The 19043-nt window shown below is 37.5% G+C and overlaps 1 protein-coding gene across 2 annotated transcripts in view; it reads right to left on the bottom strand.

The window, feature by feature from the left end:
• FYB1 (FYN binding protein 1) overlaps positions 1-19043 on the bottom strand; it is a 113671-nt gene that overhangs the window by 45262 nt on the left and 49366 nt on the right. For both annotated transcript variants that reach the window (XM_004058931.5, XM_055366903.2), the window contains exon 3: positions 2305-2461. In XM_004058931.5, the coding sequence (XP_004058979.5) occupies positions 2305-2461 (157 nt within the window). The remainder of the gene's footprint in view (positions 1-2304; positions 2462-19043) is intronic.

Raw genomic sequence — 19043 nt, 5'->3', positions numbered from 1 at the left:
AAGTATAAATATATACTTCTCTCAAGCAGCAACATGCTGTCCCCAATGCCACCCTCACACTCCACCTCCACCACTTACCTCTGCTCCGTTTTCCCTTTAGGAAATATGTTAGGAAGTATCAAGTGCTAATACCATATTCTTTACCTGTTTATTATTTATTTATTTTTGAGATAGGGTCTTGCTCTGTCACCCAGGCTGGAGTGCAGTGGCACAGTTATGGCTCACTGCAGCCTCGACTTCCTGGGCTGAAGCAATTCTCCTGCCTCAGCCTCCTGAGTATCTGGGTCTACAGGCATGCACCATCATGCCCAGCTAATTTTCAAATACTTAGCAGAGACAGGGTCTCGCTATATTGCCCAGGCTGGTCTCAAACTCCTGAGCTCAAGCGATCCTCCCACCTCTGTCTTTTGAAGTGTTGGGATTACAGGTGTGAGCCACCATGCCCAGCCCTGTTTATTATTTTCATTTCTTTAGTCTCTTGGTCCCTGCTTTGCAGGGGTCTTTGTTTGTTTACTAATATTTCCTGAACTCCTATTACAAAAGCACAATGTAGTGGCTCAAAAAATACTTGTTGCATGACTGTAAAGGAAATCTATTAGATCTTGACTTGAGAGTGGTCTTTGATTAGAAAAGGGAGGAACGTTTGCAGGTTGGCAGAGGGAATGTTTGGGAAATACTCGTGTATGTGTTTTGAGGACTGGTGCTGTGAGAAGCACAGAAACACCTATATCTTTCACAATTCTTCTTACAGACTACCCCATACATTGCCCCTTCATGTGAAATATAAGCTTTTGAGCCCGAACATCAAGGCCCATTTTGGTTTCATTTCCTCTGTGTATTTCTAGCTTCCCCTTCTTGGGGAAAATTTTCTAACCCAGAGATTTCTTCGTTGTGGAATTTACTTGAGCTTTCTGATGGGAGCTTGAAAGTCTTTCATTATACATATTTTCCCTTTTGAAAAAACAAAGTAGCTGGATATCATGGAGGATTAGAGGCTTTAAATTGACATCCATAAATTCAAATGCCTTGAAGGGTGTGCAGCCCGTTAATATAAATGCACAACGCAGGTCATATGTAAGATAATAGCCAGGAAGCTGCTCTAGCACCTTCTACTTACTATTCTTAAACCCCCAAGAAAGCACATTAAAGTTAAAAAATGGTGGTGTTTTTCCATGACAAATATGTTTTCTATCCTTTCCCTAAATTGTAGTCATCAAGCATGTCAGGGAATCTGTCAATCCAATATTGTTATTAACAGTTTCCATTACATATTATGGATATTAAGTATTTTGTTGTAAGGAACGTCAATCTGGTAGGGGAATTTAAGTGAAGGAAAATCAAATTGTACTAAATATGTTGAGATATTACTTATTTGTGATAAAGGAGAATCATGTTAAACAATTTTCTACAAGAAGAAAGGGAATATCTAGTCCATTTTGTCTTAAGGATTTATGCTTGCCATTGTCTGAATATTCTTCTTAAAATGACATTCCATTTTATTCCAACCTGCCACTTGCTTTTTCCTTTACCAACTATTCTATTAAATCCTGGATAAAGAGCCCATGCATAGCAACCCCTACAGTGCTGACATTTCTGAAAAATATCATCTAAGAAAATTCAAGCAAGAGCAGGCTTGAATAAAAGTTTCCTAGATTTTAACGCCCAGCCAAAAATTCTGATGGACGAGAGAAAATCTGTATTATTGTTTAATTAAAGGAGGCTATTTAGCATAGTAGTTTAAAGCACATTTACTTTGGATTCAGACTACATTGGTTGAAATTTTTATTCTACACTATTTTGTGATCTTGGAGAAGTTACTTGGCTTCTTTGCAGAGCTAAAGTTCCATTTCCTCATCTGTGAAATAATGATGACACTATCTAATCAATAAGGTTATAGAGATGATATATGTAAAAGTCCTAGCACATCATAAGCAGTCAGTAAAAATATGGTGATGGAGTGGTGGTGATCGTGTTAGTGGAGGAGTTGGAGATGTTGATAGTGGAGGAGTTGGTGGTTCTCAAGAAAGCTTCAGAACTTTTTAAAAAACAGTGGAAATTTTCTTCTATAAAGGCTTAAGGGGAAACCCAACATAAAACAGATAAATAAGAATGGCTCAGAACTGAGCAATTCTAGGGGTATTTGCACTGCCAGCTTGGCCAGCTCAGCCAGCTCTTCTCCCTGCCAGCTGCCCACTTTTGTAGACCCAGAAGTTTCCCATGGAACTCTCAGCATTCGACCAAGCCTAGTTTGCAAATCTACGGCAAGAGACTAGGAAAGAAATCGCAAGATAATCTTTTGCTTACTTTAGGTCAAACGGAGGTTTAATGTTTCTGGGAGGTAGGCTTGGGACTGGTGGTTGTGATGGGTGAGATGCTGGCAATGGTGGTTGGCTGGCCGGATGGGGTGGTGGAGGTGGTGGCAGGGAAGTTGTTGAGTAAGACGTCTGGCCTTTGCTAGTACCTAAGAAGCAAAGCAAACAATACCATGAATTAAGACAAATCTTCAAAAAGAAGATTGTTAATTGCAAACATAGTTGGCTACAGATAAAATAATTTGGCAAAAATTAACAACTGGCTATATGGAATTTTCAATAAAGAGTATGTTTATTTTATTATTATTACTACGTTGTGTGCTATATATCTTTTGTGAGACAGGGTCTCGCTCTGCTACCCAGGCTGGGGTGCAGTGGCTCCATCATGGTTCACTGTAAGCTCAGACTCCTGGGCTTTCGGGATCTTCCTGCCTCAGCCTCCTGAGTAGCTGGGACTACACGCGTGCACCACAATGCCCATCTAAATTTTTTTTTAAATGTTATACTTTTTGTAGAGATGAAGACTTGATATGTCGCCCAGGCTAGTTTTGAACTCCTGGGCGCAAGCAAACCTCCCCAAATGTTGGGATTACAGGTGTGAGCCACTATGCCCGGCCTTATTCATCCTTTACATCAATAAGATGTATTACATATATGTATATACGCATAACACACATACACACAGTGTTTTTCCTGGTTGTTAAACATTTATCAGCATACCGTTGCTGGTACCTAAAAAATTCCTGGGTTCTATCTGCTAAATAGTGACTAGAATCAGTTGTTTCTATATCTTTCCTCTTTGTTTTGATCCTGTTCCTCTCACTCAATCCTCCATCGACTTTCTGGTTTCATATATTGGGCTTTGGAATTACGCAGGTTGCCTTGTTTTCCTAAATATGGAATTTTAATTTCTTTTTCATTTTGGGGTGATTTTCTGAGAGGAAAAGAGGATAATATCTTGACAAACATTTTCTTTTAATTTTACCTGCCTTTGAGCACAAATGAGGTCATTTTTTCATGTTTATAACCATTTTCCTTTTTTTCTTTTTTTCCTTGTCAAAGGGAGTCTAGCTCTGTCGCCCAGGCTGGAAGTACAGCGGTGTGATCTCGGCTCACTGCAACCTCTGACTCCCAGGTTCAAGTGATTCTCCTGCCTCAGCCTCCTGAGTAGCTGGGATTATAGGTGCCTGCCACCATGCCCAGCTAATTTTTATATTTTTATTGGAGACGGGGTTTCTCTTTGTATTTTTAGTAGAGATGGGATTTCACCATGCCCGCCGCTGTGCCCATCTAATTTTTGTATTTTTAGTAGAGACAGGGTTTCACTGTGTTGACCAGGCTGGTCTTGAACTCTTGACCTTGTAATCCACCCACCTTGTCCTCCCAAAGTGCTGGGATTACAAGCGTGAGCCACCGCGCCCGGCCTCCTTTTAATTGTATTATTTATTCAAATACTTTGCCTATTTCAAAATTAGTATTTTCCTTTTCTTGGTTTCTAAAATATTTTTATTAAGGATATTAATCTTTTTGTTTCTTAACTGGACCAACTGAATGTAATTAGGCTGCTTTGGATCCTGCTTTTGGCTGTCCATACATTAAAAATATAACACAACGAAGAAAGCCTCTCTTTACAAACTTCAAAAAAAATACGGCACTTCACTGTAAATTTCCTTAGAAGGGTAATGCCAAGGTTTTACACAGCATATGACACAAACACATTCATAATTTCTTCTAGATATTTCTCCCTCTTGCCAAAGCTCTTCACTTAGGGTAATTGCTGACCATATTGCCCTCTCTCTTCATTCTCTGACCTCACCCTAGTGTTTCCCTTCTTCCTGGAGTCTTAAAAACTGCTCAGGCCCTGCACTGCAGACTCGAGACCCTCTAGGCCAGGTTCAGTTCCCACAAGAATAGTTCTTCTTTTGCAGCTATTTTTTGGGGATGGAGGTAGACAGAATTAGTTCCCCTATAAATCTCATGAATAAAAAATTCTAACTCAAGATATTTATGTTAGAAATGTTGAATCCGGTTCGTTTTTGTCCTAACTAAAATAAAAATTTTTGGATATATCAGACTTTTCCTTTAATCTATTCAGTCAATCCTTTCGTGTACAATTTCTGTCACTACATTATCTTTAGGAAGGCCTTCCCTAATTTGAGAACAGATAATTATAAACAGTATATTTTCTCCTACTTCGCTGTGGCTTAGTTTTTTGTTGTTGTTGTTTTTTGTTTTTTACATTTAACACTTTAAAACTATTAGTAATTTATTTTGGAGTCTGGTGTGAGATAGAGATTTAATTTTGTGGTGATTGTTGTTGTTGCTCCTAAATCATTTAGCAAATGTTCTGCACCATTTGTCTGATAAGCTATTACTTACCAATTTGACATACCTCTTTTATCATAGAATAAACATTAAAAAGTCTAGTGAATGTGACAGATGAAAATGGCATCCAGTTATTTTAATTCATAAATAATATGGTTCAGTAGATTCATAAATGATTTAAAAGCTGTACCCAAAGAGAATATGCCTCTGTGAGTAGATGTTAATAAACCGTCCAAATAGAGAGAAAAATACTTATTAGCCATCTGTGACTTATCCTTTCATGGAAAAGATTTTGACAAGCAGGAGGCATTACCCTGGGATAGTGACTTAAGGCCAACAAGTGAGAAGCTATAGAAATGGTGTAGGGAATGGTGAGTCCTTTGAATTGGAAACACTGAAAACTGACTTTCCCAAACCCAGGCTTTCTCCCTTTACACCGGCTTATGAGACTCTAATGGGCCCTCTGTGGTTCTGCTTACTTGACATCTATTCTCCTTTCTGTGGTTATAATAACTTGAGAAACCCAGGAAGGGGTGTGCTTGCTCTTCTACTGGACTTGGAACTAAAAGGGGGTCCTCCTTGAGTTGCCAGTAGCAGTCTTGCCACTGCCAGAGTAGGGCTCGCCTGAGAGTGCAGCAAAACCAGAGGGAAGCAGGGCAAGAGATGGAAAGGGACTGGTTAAATTTTTAAGAAAAATTAGTTTTGGACAATTGTCAAAGATAATTTGAAAGACATAATGAGGCACTAAACTAATTGAACATACTCTTCCTCATCAAGCTTGGGAGAACATGTGCTGAAGTCTTCCTATGTTACACTACTATGTGGCAGTGAAACACTTTGCTTTGCAAAACGGGTGGTCACTTTCAAATACTGCTAGGAATACATTTGCATGTATACAAAATAATTCTAAGGAAAAGCATCTTAGTTTTTCTGGAGGAAAAAACCAGTTAGACTTACTTTAATGTCTAACGATTGACATTAGAGTCTAATGATTGACTCTAAAACCTCAATCTGGACTTTATAAAGTGTACTAAATATAATTAAAAATATTAACATCCTCAAAAGCAAAAATATGTTTTTATTCTGATGGAAAGAAAGGGGATGAATATTGAACTGTAGTAAAATGAGCAAAGAAACAGAAACAATAAAGATAAAAATATCTGGGAATAATTATATTAAATAATATTAATTAATCATGCAATTTTTGGCAAGCACCATACTTGGCATTCTACGTATGTAATCTTATTTATTCTGTATAACAGCCCTATGGGGGTATATGTTATTACTAGCTTCCATTTGATAGTTAAGAAAACTACCCAAGTTCAGAGAATTAGTAAGCCGTAGCGGTGGGTTTCAAACTTGGCCAGAATTTGAACTCTAGTCATTTTTTTTTTTATGATGTCTATGCACTTTCTGCTATGCTCTACTGCTTCTCAAGGTAATTAAATGAAAATTATTACTAAGCTAAAATAGACATTAGCAAACTGTCCTACAATCTGGGCATAAGTTCAGCTTTTTCGATTTGTATTTTTCCTCTTAGTGTGATTTTATGAGTGTTTTCAGTTTAATGCAGGAAAGACCTGGCTCTAGAGACTGTAAGGCTCACATATCGGGGTATTCTGGATGCTAAATTCAGATGCCTTAGAATTTGATTTTGGAAACTAGAAAGCAGGGATGTAAACATTCAAGCTAGTAGGAAATAGGCTCTTAAAGATGAATGACTGATACTAGCTGGCTGGGAAAAAAAGCTCTCAAGAACTGAAACTGGGGAATTTTGAAATAGCATAAAAGAACTTAGAAGATACGAAATAAGGGGAAAGAGCAAAAAGTTTAGACCTCAGTTGGCATTACAAATTGGGGATGTGCAATTTGAGAGCTAACACCTAAAACTCTGATCTACTTATGGATCTCATCTCCCAAAGCTCAGGGGGAATGCCTGGATATCTGTGATTTGAAAGTACTGGAAGTGAAAAGACCATGTGGAATGTTTTCCTCAAAGAAAGACAGGATTGTGCAGGGATATGGATCCCTGTAGTAGTGGGCAGAGCTGGTCTTCTGGACAGTGCAGGATGGTTCAGTAGCAATGAGCTAATCAGATGAGTTTGCAACCTACTGCCCACTGTTGTCCTGAGACAGACTGAGGAACTGTGCTCTGAGCATTTTAACAGGAGATCAAGGCTTCAAGAAGGACATAATAGGCATCTTGCTAATAAGTCAAGTGGGAGCTTGAGTGACTAATGACAAAAAAAATTAAGGAAAATTGGTTATATTTATATTAGGGAACAGTTTATACCAGTTACAGAAAAATGGGGAGAATTGCGAATAACAGGGACTGAAATTGCAATATCTTCTAGAACACAAACACATTCTTAAAAATCTAGGCAGTTAATAACCTCTGACTCAAACTTTTCATCCTTTTTAATTTTGGAAGTTTGGAAGAGATCTTGCACAAGTCACGTTCCCCTGCTCAGGCATGCTGGAATGGGCGGAGCACCGGGGCCATTTTATCACGAGGAAATGACCAGGAGAGACCTTCCATAAGTCAGTGGGTGCTCAGTGGTTATCTGGCCCTGCCTTGAAGAATGATTCCAGGTTCACTGAAATGCAGGCTACCCAAAATGGTGAGATTTTGTCAGGATCTAAAACTCTATAAACAGAAAAGTGGATTTGAGGGCAATGGAAGATGGAGCAGGGACAGAAGAGGTGGAAATGAATAGAGAGGACCCAACGAGGGTGGTGGTATACTCATGGGAAATGGAAATTGTATTACTTCACAAACTTTGCATTTTATGTATTTCTGTTGGTCAAAAATGCTGGTTCTGGATACTTTTACAACATTCTGGTAACAAAGATCTATGAAGACTTAGGATATCTACCTTGTAGATTCTAATGTTTGTGACTTTTGACTAAGAAGGTACCTAAAGTCTTCATGTCCCGAGGGGCATAAGGAACATGTGGAGATCTGGTTCTCAATTTCCTTTTTAAATCCATGGATTCCTTAACAACACCAAAGACGTTATACCATATTGCTGCTCCCAATTGCCACAAAACCCTGACCCTAGACTTGGCATTTCTAATTCTGGTTTTCTTCGGGTATCTTAGACCAGGCATTAGAAAACTTTGATTTTATCTCCAGCTCTATCACCAAAGAGCTATTTGTCTTTGGCAAATCACTTAATCTCCATGTGATTTAGTTTCTCCATCTGTCAAATGGGAGTAATCGAGCCCTAACTACCTCAAAGGGTTTAAGGATGAAATAAGCTAATACATGTGAAAGCATCTTAAAAAGTCTGAAGCATTGCATAAACATAAAAGATGGTCACACAAGGCTGAGGGGTGCCACATATAAAATCATTTCTAAGTTACTTTAACTTAAGAAATTTGGAAATTATTTAATTTCATCATCTATTTGTTTGAGAATTATTAAGCATTTGTCTCAGATTTTAGCCGTGGGCTGGCAACTCGGCATATAGACTTTTATTTTCTCTGGGCCAGTATAGGTACATAGTATTTCCCATTCAAACAAGAAGAAAAGCTCTAGCAACCACATGGCGCTGCCAGAGTCTATACTGGTGAACTCTGCATGAAGTAGTTTGTAAAACTATTTGAGTGGACACTTAATGGAATCTCTTATGGTTGCATGGCCATGTACAGTCATTTGCACCTAAACTAAACACAGAATTTCTCAGGACTGAGTCTCACTGAGATCTTACCACATTTACCGTAAAGGTTGTTTGTAATCCCCTTCATTCCCAGACCCTACCCTTGCCTTCCTCATGTACCACAGATGACCTTACCTCTTATTTTACTAAGAATATGGAGAATGCCCCATCTGACTATCTCCACTTGCCCTGCATTCTAACTGAAAATCTCCTGATATCTTGCTCTCCCGTTTTTCTATTGCTCCAGATTCTTTGGAAAGATGGCATTCCTCCTTGCACATACTAACAATGGCATTTTAGTTCCCATCAGTGCCTGCTTCCTTGTACAGCCCACTCCCTTTATTATTAACTCCTTCATTGCATCAAGCAAGAAACATTCACTAAGCACTTACTATGTGCTCTGAACTGTGTGTTTCATCTTTTCAATGCACTTTCCATCTTAAACATGGTCTGATATCTTCAACTCTATAGAAGAACAACAGTATCCTTTTTTAACCTCTTCCCCCACCCTAGATACCAGCTGATTTTGTTCCTCTTCTTCATGGCCAAACTTCTTGGAAAAAACCCTTATATTTGCTACTTCTATATCTTAAATGTGTTTGGATGGCCTCATGGAGAAGTAAAGAATGAAAGGCTTAGGTTTAAATTCAGATTCAACCACTTTTATATCAACCTTCCAGTTTTTATTCCTCAATATGAAGACTTGGTTAAGTTGCTTGACATCTCCAAGTCTTCATTTTCTCATCTGCGAAATGGTCACACACGCGCACTCTGCAGAAGCATCTGACACATGGTATGGTAGTTCTTAATAAATGGTCCTATTCTTCTTAGCTACTAATTGATCTGGTTGTCCCAGTCATACACTACAGTCTACTCCCCTCAATTGCAAAGAAAACAACAAACAAACAGAAACCACTTTTTCCTCAAATTAGTCATGTCTAATCCTAGATTTGTTCGAGAATCTTAGAATAGTCTAAGAATGAAGAAGTTTAAATCCCTGGATCTACCCCAGTAGGCAGCAAAACAACCAAATACTACTTTCAGATTCTTCACTCCAAAACACACCAGAAACAATTTTCAACATGAGAATTTGAAAGACTGGCAGAAAGAATGTTTCTGCTGGAGTTATTGAGGCCTGGGTTTGACTACTAATCCCACCCAGTATTAACTGTAAGACACTGGGTAATTTATTTTGCTTCTCTGGGTTTTAGATTCTCTGCCTATTAAAATGGGACTACTGACTCTTAACTTGCAGAGTTGCTATAAGAATTCAAAATATGTCTGTCTGCCAAGCACACAGTAGGTATTCAGTGCTACTTATGAATTACTCTAGGAACTAAGACGGTTGTGTTCTGTATGGGGTAGGCTCTTTAAAAATCAATTTTTTGATGTTTATTTCCATCCGTGCAGAGAGATTGGGATCATCATACTTCAGTAACTTTTATTAGAAGTTTTCTAAACTGCCACCTGTGCTCGAAATGACATGCTAATTGCCACACATCTGACCATTCTGTTAAAAGCAAGATTTTAAAAAACTGCCTGCCCTTTTGAAGTGTGGTGTGGCTGTCCTGTGATTCCCTGGTGTTAACACCTAGCTCAGAGAGCTCTCTGTTTGTACGCAGAGCACTGGTATGGGTTTTCTCACACCATTTTTATTTTATTTAAAATTACCATAAATTACTTTCTCATTTATTTATTCATTTTCTTCCTAGCTAAACAGTGAGATTCTGAGGTGGGTCTCCACTGTCAACACCTGCGTATGCCCTATGACACTGCATGTATCACACATTTAATGTTTCACTGATTGATTTTCTTTTTCTTTTGTCCTTTTTCCCTTTAGAAAACAAAAATAATTTTAAAAAGCAAACTGTAAAATAAATATCTGCACAGTAAAACATTTAAGAAAATATAGGAGGGAATGCTGAAAAGAAAAACCCCTGTTCTAGACCCCCATAGTCTAGTTACAAGCCCCAAAGACAACAGCTGTTACTAGTTTCTTAGGTATATTTCAAGAAATATATTCTATGTATTTTTTTACAGAAATGGAACCATGGTATATACATTATTCTGTACTTTGCTTTCTTAACTTAATTTTAAAAAGATGTTGTATATTGGCACAAAAAGAGCAATCTGGTTTTTTTTTTTTTTAAATGACAGTGGAGTTCTCCATTGCATGGATTTACCTTATTTTATGTGACCAGTCTCATTATTTCTGGTCACTTAGGTTATAAAAATAACCACTGAAGTATAAGTCATATAAATAAACTGGTTTAAAATATACAACTCCATGGTATTAATATATTTACAGTTGTGCAACCAGTACTATAATCTAATTTTAGAATATACACATCACCTCAAAAATAAACCCCTGTACTTACTGGCAGTCACTCCCCATCCCTATCCCCAAACTTTGCTGCCATAGGCAGCCAATAATCTATTTTTGGTTTCTTACAGATTGGCTTATTCCAGATATTTCATATCAACAGAATCATACAATATGTGGTTGTTTGTGACTAGTTTCTTTCACTTAGTTGTTTTTGTAGTTCAGTTATATTGTAGCAGATATTAATACTACTATCTTATGGCTGAATCATATTTCATCATATGTCACATTTAGTTATCCATTCATCAGTTGATGAACATTTAAGTTATTTCTACCTTCTGCCTGTTATACAGAATGCTGCTATGAATGTTAATGTATGTCTTCGTGTGGACCTATGTTTTCATTTCTCCTGGGTAAATACCAAGAGTAGAATTGCTAGGTAACTCCATATTCAACCTTCTGAGGAACTCTAGATTGTTGCTTATTTTATGCTATTTTAGACAATTACAATTATAAAATTTTTCTTGTATGTATGTCTTTGACCGCAAGTATAAATGTACCTGTAGGATAAATTCCTAGAAAGTGAAATCGGTAGGTCAAAAGAACTGAGCATTAAAATATTTTGGTAGGCTGGGTGCTGTGGCTCACACCTGTAATCCCAGCACTTTGGGAGGCCGAGGTGGGCAGATCACGAGGTCAAGAGATCCAGACCATCCTGGCCAACATGGTGAAATCCCGTCTCTACTAAAAATACAAAAATTAGCCAGGCGTGGTGGCGCTTGTCTGTAGTCCCAGCTACTCGGGAGGCTGAGACAGGAGAATCGTTTGAACCAGGGAGGCGGAGGTTGCAGTGAGCCGAGATGGTGCCACTGCACTCCAGCCTGGGCAACAGAGACGCCATCTCAAAAAAAAAAAAAGTTTTGGTAAGTAATGCCATTTAGTGATTTTTTTTTTTAAACAAGTGGGAGAATACCTGTTTTACCATAACTTCACTGGCATGTATATTATCACACATTTTTGGTCTTAATAATCCTGATAGGTAAAAAATAAATGCTATATCAATTGGATTTTCATATTTATAAGTGAGACTGAGCATTCTTTCATATGTTTATAAGACATTTTATTTGTGTGAGTATGTCTTCTTTATGAAGAATATTAGAAGTACAGCATCCTATTTAATTAAATAGCTGGAAAAATGAACATTCTCTTTTATGATTGGTATTTGATATAATACAGAGTTTCATATACAATACAAACATATTAGTAGATATTGTTATGTAGGTAAAAGTATCATTAAAAATTTTCAATCCTCAGCAGGCTTCAAGTCTAAGGACTTGAAACGTCTGGGTCACAGACTTAGAAAATCTAGTTTTACGGAATTTTTCCTTGCCCTAATTCAAAGCCATCTGCTCTTATCTTCAAAGGATTTGTAAACGATTGTGGATGGGAAATTTTGAAAACCAATTTAGTTGAAAACAAAGCACTGTAATTATATTAGTATGAAATCTTTTGCTTTGAATGCAGACTGCCAAGAAAATGTTAGGCAGCTTAGAATAGTCCAACAAAGTGGAAAGAAAAGTAATACTGAAACATCAATGTTTACATAGACAATCAAAGCTGAAATTAGAATGGAGGTGAAGAGGTAGAGATCAAAACAAATCTAATGATCAATGAGAGGAAAATAAGTACAGAAAGGCTTTGATCACTGTCATAAACTCTTCCAACTCAGATCTAACTTTAACATTCAATGTCTCTGAATAATTTTTTCAACTGTTAAAAATTCACCTCACCAATAACTTTGTTGGTTATTCAATTATATGTAATCATGAAAGGTAAATTGTTTTTATAAATGAGTTTATTCATTTTCCAGTCATAAAATAACATGAAAATCAAATTAGGCGGTAATTTGACAGGAGATTGCTGACTTTTGGATCTTTTTTTGGAAGGTTAAGTGTGACTTTAAAAAGGAAAACAGTCAGCATATAAGAAAAGTCCTTTGTCAGATGCTCATAGATTACAGGGTGCCTCTTCCCTCCTCTAAGATACAACATATTTGGGCATAAGGCAATAACTGAATCTGTATTCTTCAAACATGAAAAGTTATTTTAAAAGTGTACTAATAACTTCTATAGGAGCAAAGAAAGCACTAGAAATCAAGTTTTAGAAACATCTTCAGGTGAACTGTTTTAATTTTTGAGGGAATAGTGAATGTTTTGGCTAAATCAACAGTAGAAATCTTTTGAGAACACTTTTAGGATAAAATCAATATAAGCCAGTAATATAACATCTATAAGCAGAGAAGGAATAAACCTTGATGTGCAGAGGCAATAGCACATCCTCAGGGAGAGAGACGGGCAAACAGAGGAGAAATAAAGCATGTGCTCCAAATTCAGCTGTCTGTGGGTGCCAGGCAGGAGCATGCCTGTGTGCACTGAGCTGGGAGCACGTGACCATGGTGAACAGGAAACTAATGCCCTGTCTCAATGGGTGGTCACTGTGGGGCTCCAGCCCACTGTAAATATGTGAAGAAAAAGACCAGATTTTTCTATAAAATCCTCTACTTTTTGAATGTTGGCAACTATTAAAACAAAAGAAATCAATCAAACAAAAAACTCTGCACACCCAACACAGCACATTTTTGGGCTACGTTCTTTTTTTGTTGTTGTTGTTGAGACGGAGTTTTGCTCTGTCACCCAGGTTGGAGTTCAGTGATGTGATCTCAGCTGACTGCAACATCCACTTCCCAGGTTCAAGCAATTCTTCTGCCTCAGCCTCCTGAGTAGCTGGGATTATAGGTAACCACCACCACACCTGGCTAACTGTGTATTTTTAGTAGAGACAGGATTTCACCAGGCTGGTCTCGAACTCCTGACCTCACGTGAACTACCTGCTTCAGTCTCCCAAAGTGCTGGGATTACAGGTGTGAGCCACCATGACTGGCCTGTGCTACATTAATTTATAACATACACCCTTTTTAAGTAAAGAAAGAGAAAGCCTCACAAAGAAGTTTTAATAAAGGAAATTGCCTGACCAGTGTGGTTCATCCAGGAAGCAAGCTTTTCCTTGCTAAAACTATGAAGTTTTGAAAAGGACAAATTAGACCGTTAGACCAGGCAAAGAATTGTAATGCACTGGAGAAAGAACTAGAATTGCCAACAAAGAAGGCAGAGCTTCCCTGTAGTGCCTGGACAGAGCAAGTGTTCTTAGCATGACTCAAAGGGAGATAAAGTGACTATGACTCAGTATATCTGTAAGAAGCACAACTACATATATAAACATGTGACAAGAGAAGGTACTAAGTTAAGTTAAATATCTGCTACTTTTGCTATGACAATGACTATTGTTGCCATTGCTTACAAAAAATAATCGTAAAATTCATATGGAAGCAAAAAGAGCCCTGAGTAGACAAAGCAATCCTAAACAAAAAGAACAAAGCTGGAGCCATCACATTACCTGTCTTCAAATTATATGACAAGGCTATAGCAACCAAAACAGCATGGCACTGGTATAAAAATAGACACAGAGGTCAATGGAATGGAATAGAGAGCCCAGAAAGAAAGCCACATACCCACAGCCAACTGATCTTTGACAAAGTTGACAAAAATGTACACTGGGGAAATGACACTCTATTCAATAAATGGTGCTGGGAAAATTTGACTGCCATATGCATAAGAATGAAACTGGACTCCTATCTCTCACCATACACAAGAAATTAATGCAAGATGGAGTAAAGATTTAAATGTAAGATCTGAAGCTATAAAAATACTAAAAGAAAACCTAGGAAAAACTTATGGACATTAGCCTAGGCAAAAATTCATGGCTAAGACTTCAAAAGCAAATACAACAAAACCAAAAATAAACAAATGGGATTTAACTAAACTAGAAAGCCTCTGTCAGTAAAAGAAATAATCAACTGAATAAGCAGACAATCTGCAGATTGGGAGAAAACATTTGCAAGCTGTGCATCCAACAAAGGACTCATATCCAGAATCTGCAATCAACTCACAACCCCCAAAATAATCTCATTAAAAAGTGGGCAAAGGACATGAACAGATATTTTTCAAAAGAAGACACACATGTGGCCAACAAGAATATGAAAAAGTGCTCCACATCACTAATCACCAGAGAATTGCAAATTAAAATCGCAATGAGATATCATCGTACAGCAGTCAGGATGGCTATTATTAAAAAATAAAACAATAAGAGATGTGGGCAAGGATGTTGAGTAAAGGGAATGCTTATACACCATTGGTGGGAATGTATATAAACTAGTACAGCTTCTAGAGAAAACAGTATGGAAATTTCTCAAACAACTAAAAATGGAATTACTGTAAGATTCAGCAATCCTACTACTGGATATTCAACCAAAAGAAAAGAAATCGGCTGGGAGCAGTGGCTCATGCCTCTAATCCCAGCACTTTGGGAGGCTGAGGCAGGCAGATCACCTGAGGTCAGGAGTTCAAGACCAGCCTGACCAACATGGTGAAACCCCTTCTGTCCTAAAAATACAAAATTATCCAGGCCTGGTGGCAGGTGCCTGTAATCCCAGCTACTCGGGAGGCTGAGGCAGGAGAATCGCTTGAGCCCAGGAGGTGGAGGTTGTGGTGAGCCAAGATCGTGCCATTGTACTCCAGCCTGGGCAACAAGGTGAAACTCCGTCTCATTAAAAAAAAAAAAAAAAAAAAAAAAGAAAGAAATCATTTTACCAAAAAGACACCTGCACTTGTATGTTTATCACAGTACTATTCACAATAGCAAAGTCATAGAATCAACCTAAGTGTCCATCAATGGATGAAACTTATAAAATGGATGACACTGATAAAGAAAATGTGGTATACGCGGAATACTACTGAGCCAAAAAAAAAAATAAAATTATGTCTTCTGCAGTAACATGGATGGAGGTAGAGGACATTATCTTAAATGAAATAATTGAGAAACAGAAAGTCAAAAAGCACCTGTTCTCACTTGTTTAACTCCCACTTAGAGTTAAATTAAATATAGACGCGGACATAGAGTGTGAAATAATAGACCCTGGAGACTGGGAAGGGTGGGAGGGTTGGCAAGAGTGAGGGATTGGAAATTAATTAATGGGTACAATGTACACTATTCTGGTGATGGTTATAATAAAAGCCCAGACTTCATTACTACACACGGTATCCATGAAAAAAAAACCCTGCACTTTATCCGTTAAATTTATATAAATAAAAAAAGAAAGGAGGGACCCTGAGTCAAAATATAGCACATAAACATAAGATGATAAATCAGGTTTTAGAGGAGAGAAAGATATATAAAGTTGGTGCAAAGGTAATTGCGGTTTTTGCCATTACTTTTGGTAAAAGCTGCAATTAACTTTGCACCAACCTAAAAGAAGAAAAGACACAGAAGGAAAAAAATATAAAAGCCACAAAGAAGTAGTGGGGCACAGTGGAGAGGGCGAGCGTTTTGAAATGAGATGATCCGGGGATCAAGCTTCTACTAGAGGTGTGATCTTGGGTAGTTCTCTCTCTCTCTCTCTCTCCCTTGTTTTTGTTTTTGTTTTAAGGTATTTTTTATTACACAAATAATACATGACTCATTTCTGGAAGAAGCTTTACAACACAGATAAAGTGGAGTTTCAGATGACCTCTCACTCCTCCTTGCCCTCCCTTTCCCAGAAACTACCATTGTTTACCTTTGCAGAACTTTTTCTAAGTATTTACTGACCTTTGTATGTATGCACAGGAATATCTGATTAAAAACCTAAATTGCTCTGCATGCTGAATATTGTGCTGCCTATTCTGGGCCTATCTTGTTCTTTGTAAATGTTCCAGAGTATTCTGTGTTAGGGATAGTCCAGGTTTGTTCAGTCTTCCCCCTTGACTAAAAAGAATGTAATGTTAAGCATCTACTTGTGCTTTTCTGTGTAACTGCAGGGCAGTGGTGGGGGGAAGTGTTCTAGGACAGAGATCTAAAAGTAGAATTGCTGAGATGAAAGATTTGCATATTTTATTTTCCTGTAGGATCTGCCAATTGTCCTCCAGTGAGGCTTCAGCAATGTGCCTCAATGAAGTCTTGTCTCCTCACACCCTCTCTGTCACTGGACGTTTGTAATCACTTTTTAATTTCATTAGCACAATCACTTAATCTTCCAGGGCATCAGCTTACTCTGTAAAAAGGCAAAAATTCTACTCCACAATAAAGTTATGACAATTATATTATTTAACAACAGTGCCCATCACAAACTCACAAAAGATACTTTATAAATGTTAGTTCTCTTCCCTTATTATGGATATTTTAGTGAAAAAAAATTAGTCAAACTAGATGTGTCTCTGTGTAACTTTCTTATGGTGCTAATAAACCTTTGCAATTGGTAGCATGTGTTTAACTGTTGAGTAAGCCTATTTTTTTCAAAAACTTTTAGCCCACATTCATATTCCATTTTTAATTAAAGTGCTGTAATCAGGAATATTTCCCTTGAGTTTAGCATTGCTGTATTATCATGTCATGTATTATAACTCAATTTTCCCACTACATTTCTTCTTTCAATTACTGTAAAACCTTTGTTTCTATAGTTCATCATGACAATGTTTGGCCTGCACTTGTTAGCCTGAGACAAGTAAAGGTGTATTTTAATGACAATTAACGAAAAAGTTATTCTTCCATTAACTTTTTTTTAGACTTTCACTGAATGAAAACATAATATAAAAAATTGTGTAAGAAATTTGTGGATTTCTGAGAATGTCCAAAGACCTCGGGTTGATCTATACTGCCCTAATTGCCACAGTTAGGTTATCAATTGCATGTAAAGATACCTCCACCTTATTTATCTAATCTGTATACTTTGCTTAATAATTCTAACTATAATATCAAACAATGCCAGGTTTTACAGCTTCTAAGTCTAATTCTTAAATCTTGTCACTATATTATAAAAATTAAGTTAAAAACCGTAGTCACATTTACTGTTGTGCATATAATCGTGTATAAAGTCCAAACATAATAGTCAATTGGTGAAATGAACACATAATTAATGAATATGTAATAATCATTCATATTAATTCCTCCTTTTTTCTTTTTTTAATCAAAATAGGAAATTTTTTATTTTTGTCACTAAATACAATTAGTTTCCCTGATTGTAACCCATTATCAATGTCACCTAACATATAGATGGTCTGTACAGAGGTGAACACCACCAGCATCTTTCTCTACATGTATATTAGGACCACTGAACTCAGAAAAAGCAGAGTTGAGCTTGTTAAATTATTGTCTGTTTTAGAAACTCTTACCATTTAAAGGAAATAGGAAGATTTAGGTAGCAGAATACTTGTATAATAACTTAAAAAGTTAAAAGCTTGTAGTGATAAAATAATCTTGTGCACATTCTCAGAAATTTTAGGCAATTGGCCTTCTTGCATATCCCAAGTTTAGAAAAAGACAACTAATCATTGCAACATCTGGGCTCAGTTCATTTGCCATATGGTTGGTCGTGGTGCATTTCTGGTGTATAAGTCAACAGAACAATCATGACCCAGAGGTGAAGCAAAGCCATATATATAATCACAAAAACTCGTGCTATGGGGTATCTTTGGAGAAAAATTCCCAGACGAATACTAAATCGGTCAATTGAACTAGCTTTGTGAATTTCTCCGTACATTCCTGCCAGATTAGTTTCTGTGCCGTTAAAAAGAACAGGAACATTTCCCAGAAGAGTGCCTTCACCATTGACAATTTCAGACATATTAATCGAAGACCCGTTACTACTACTTCCAGAGGCAGAGTTCATCTGCCGTTTGAGGTGCTCCAGTTGAAAGACCAAGGAGGGCCAGATGCAGTGGCTCACGCCTGTAATCCCAGCACTTTGGGACGCCAAGGCGGGTGGATTACCTGAGGTCAGGAGTTCAAGACCAGTCTGGCCAACATGGTGAAACCCTGTCTCTATTGAAAGTACAAAAATTAGCCGGGCCAGTCGAAGGTTAGATAGTTCATGTGATTTGCCATCTTCATTAGGTGTTGGGATGTGCTCAGTGCAGGCAGCATTTGATTATGCATTTTCCAAAAGAATTTTCTTCAGTGGTTTTGATGGTGGTTATACTGGGGTTCACAGAACTAACACTTGACGTCCAAGAACTCTGAAAGACAGGTGTCTTTCCTTTTTCCTTTTTGATTTCCACCCTCCCAGTAGGCTCCTTCTGTGAACTATTAAGGAAATTAAATGGCAGCTCATCATCAGGTTCTGCCTTTCTTGTTCACACAAATTGGGATGAAGGCCTAGGAACAGATGAATTTTCAATAGGATGAGAGGCCTCCACTGGTGTCCTAGATCTTACTTTCACATTTGCAGTGCCAGCTAAGATGGTGGCTTTTTGATTTCAAATGTTATCAGTTGCTGATGAAGTATAAGTAGCTACAGGTCAAGTCTGATATGTCAAATCTGTATTTGAACTT

The sequence above is a fragment of the Gorilla gorilla genome, chromosome 19, assembly GCF_029281585.2.
Source record: "Gorilla gorilla gorilla isolate KB3781 chromosome 19, NHGRI_mGorGor1-v2.1_pri, whole genome shotgun sequence".
Classification (NCBI taxonomy): domain Eukaryota; kingdom Metazoa; phylum Chordata; class Mammalia; order Primates; family Hominidae; genus Gorilla; species Gorilla gorilla.
This window is presented reverse-complemented; position numbering and strand designations above follow the sequence as displayed.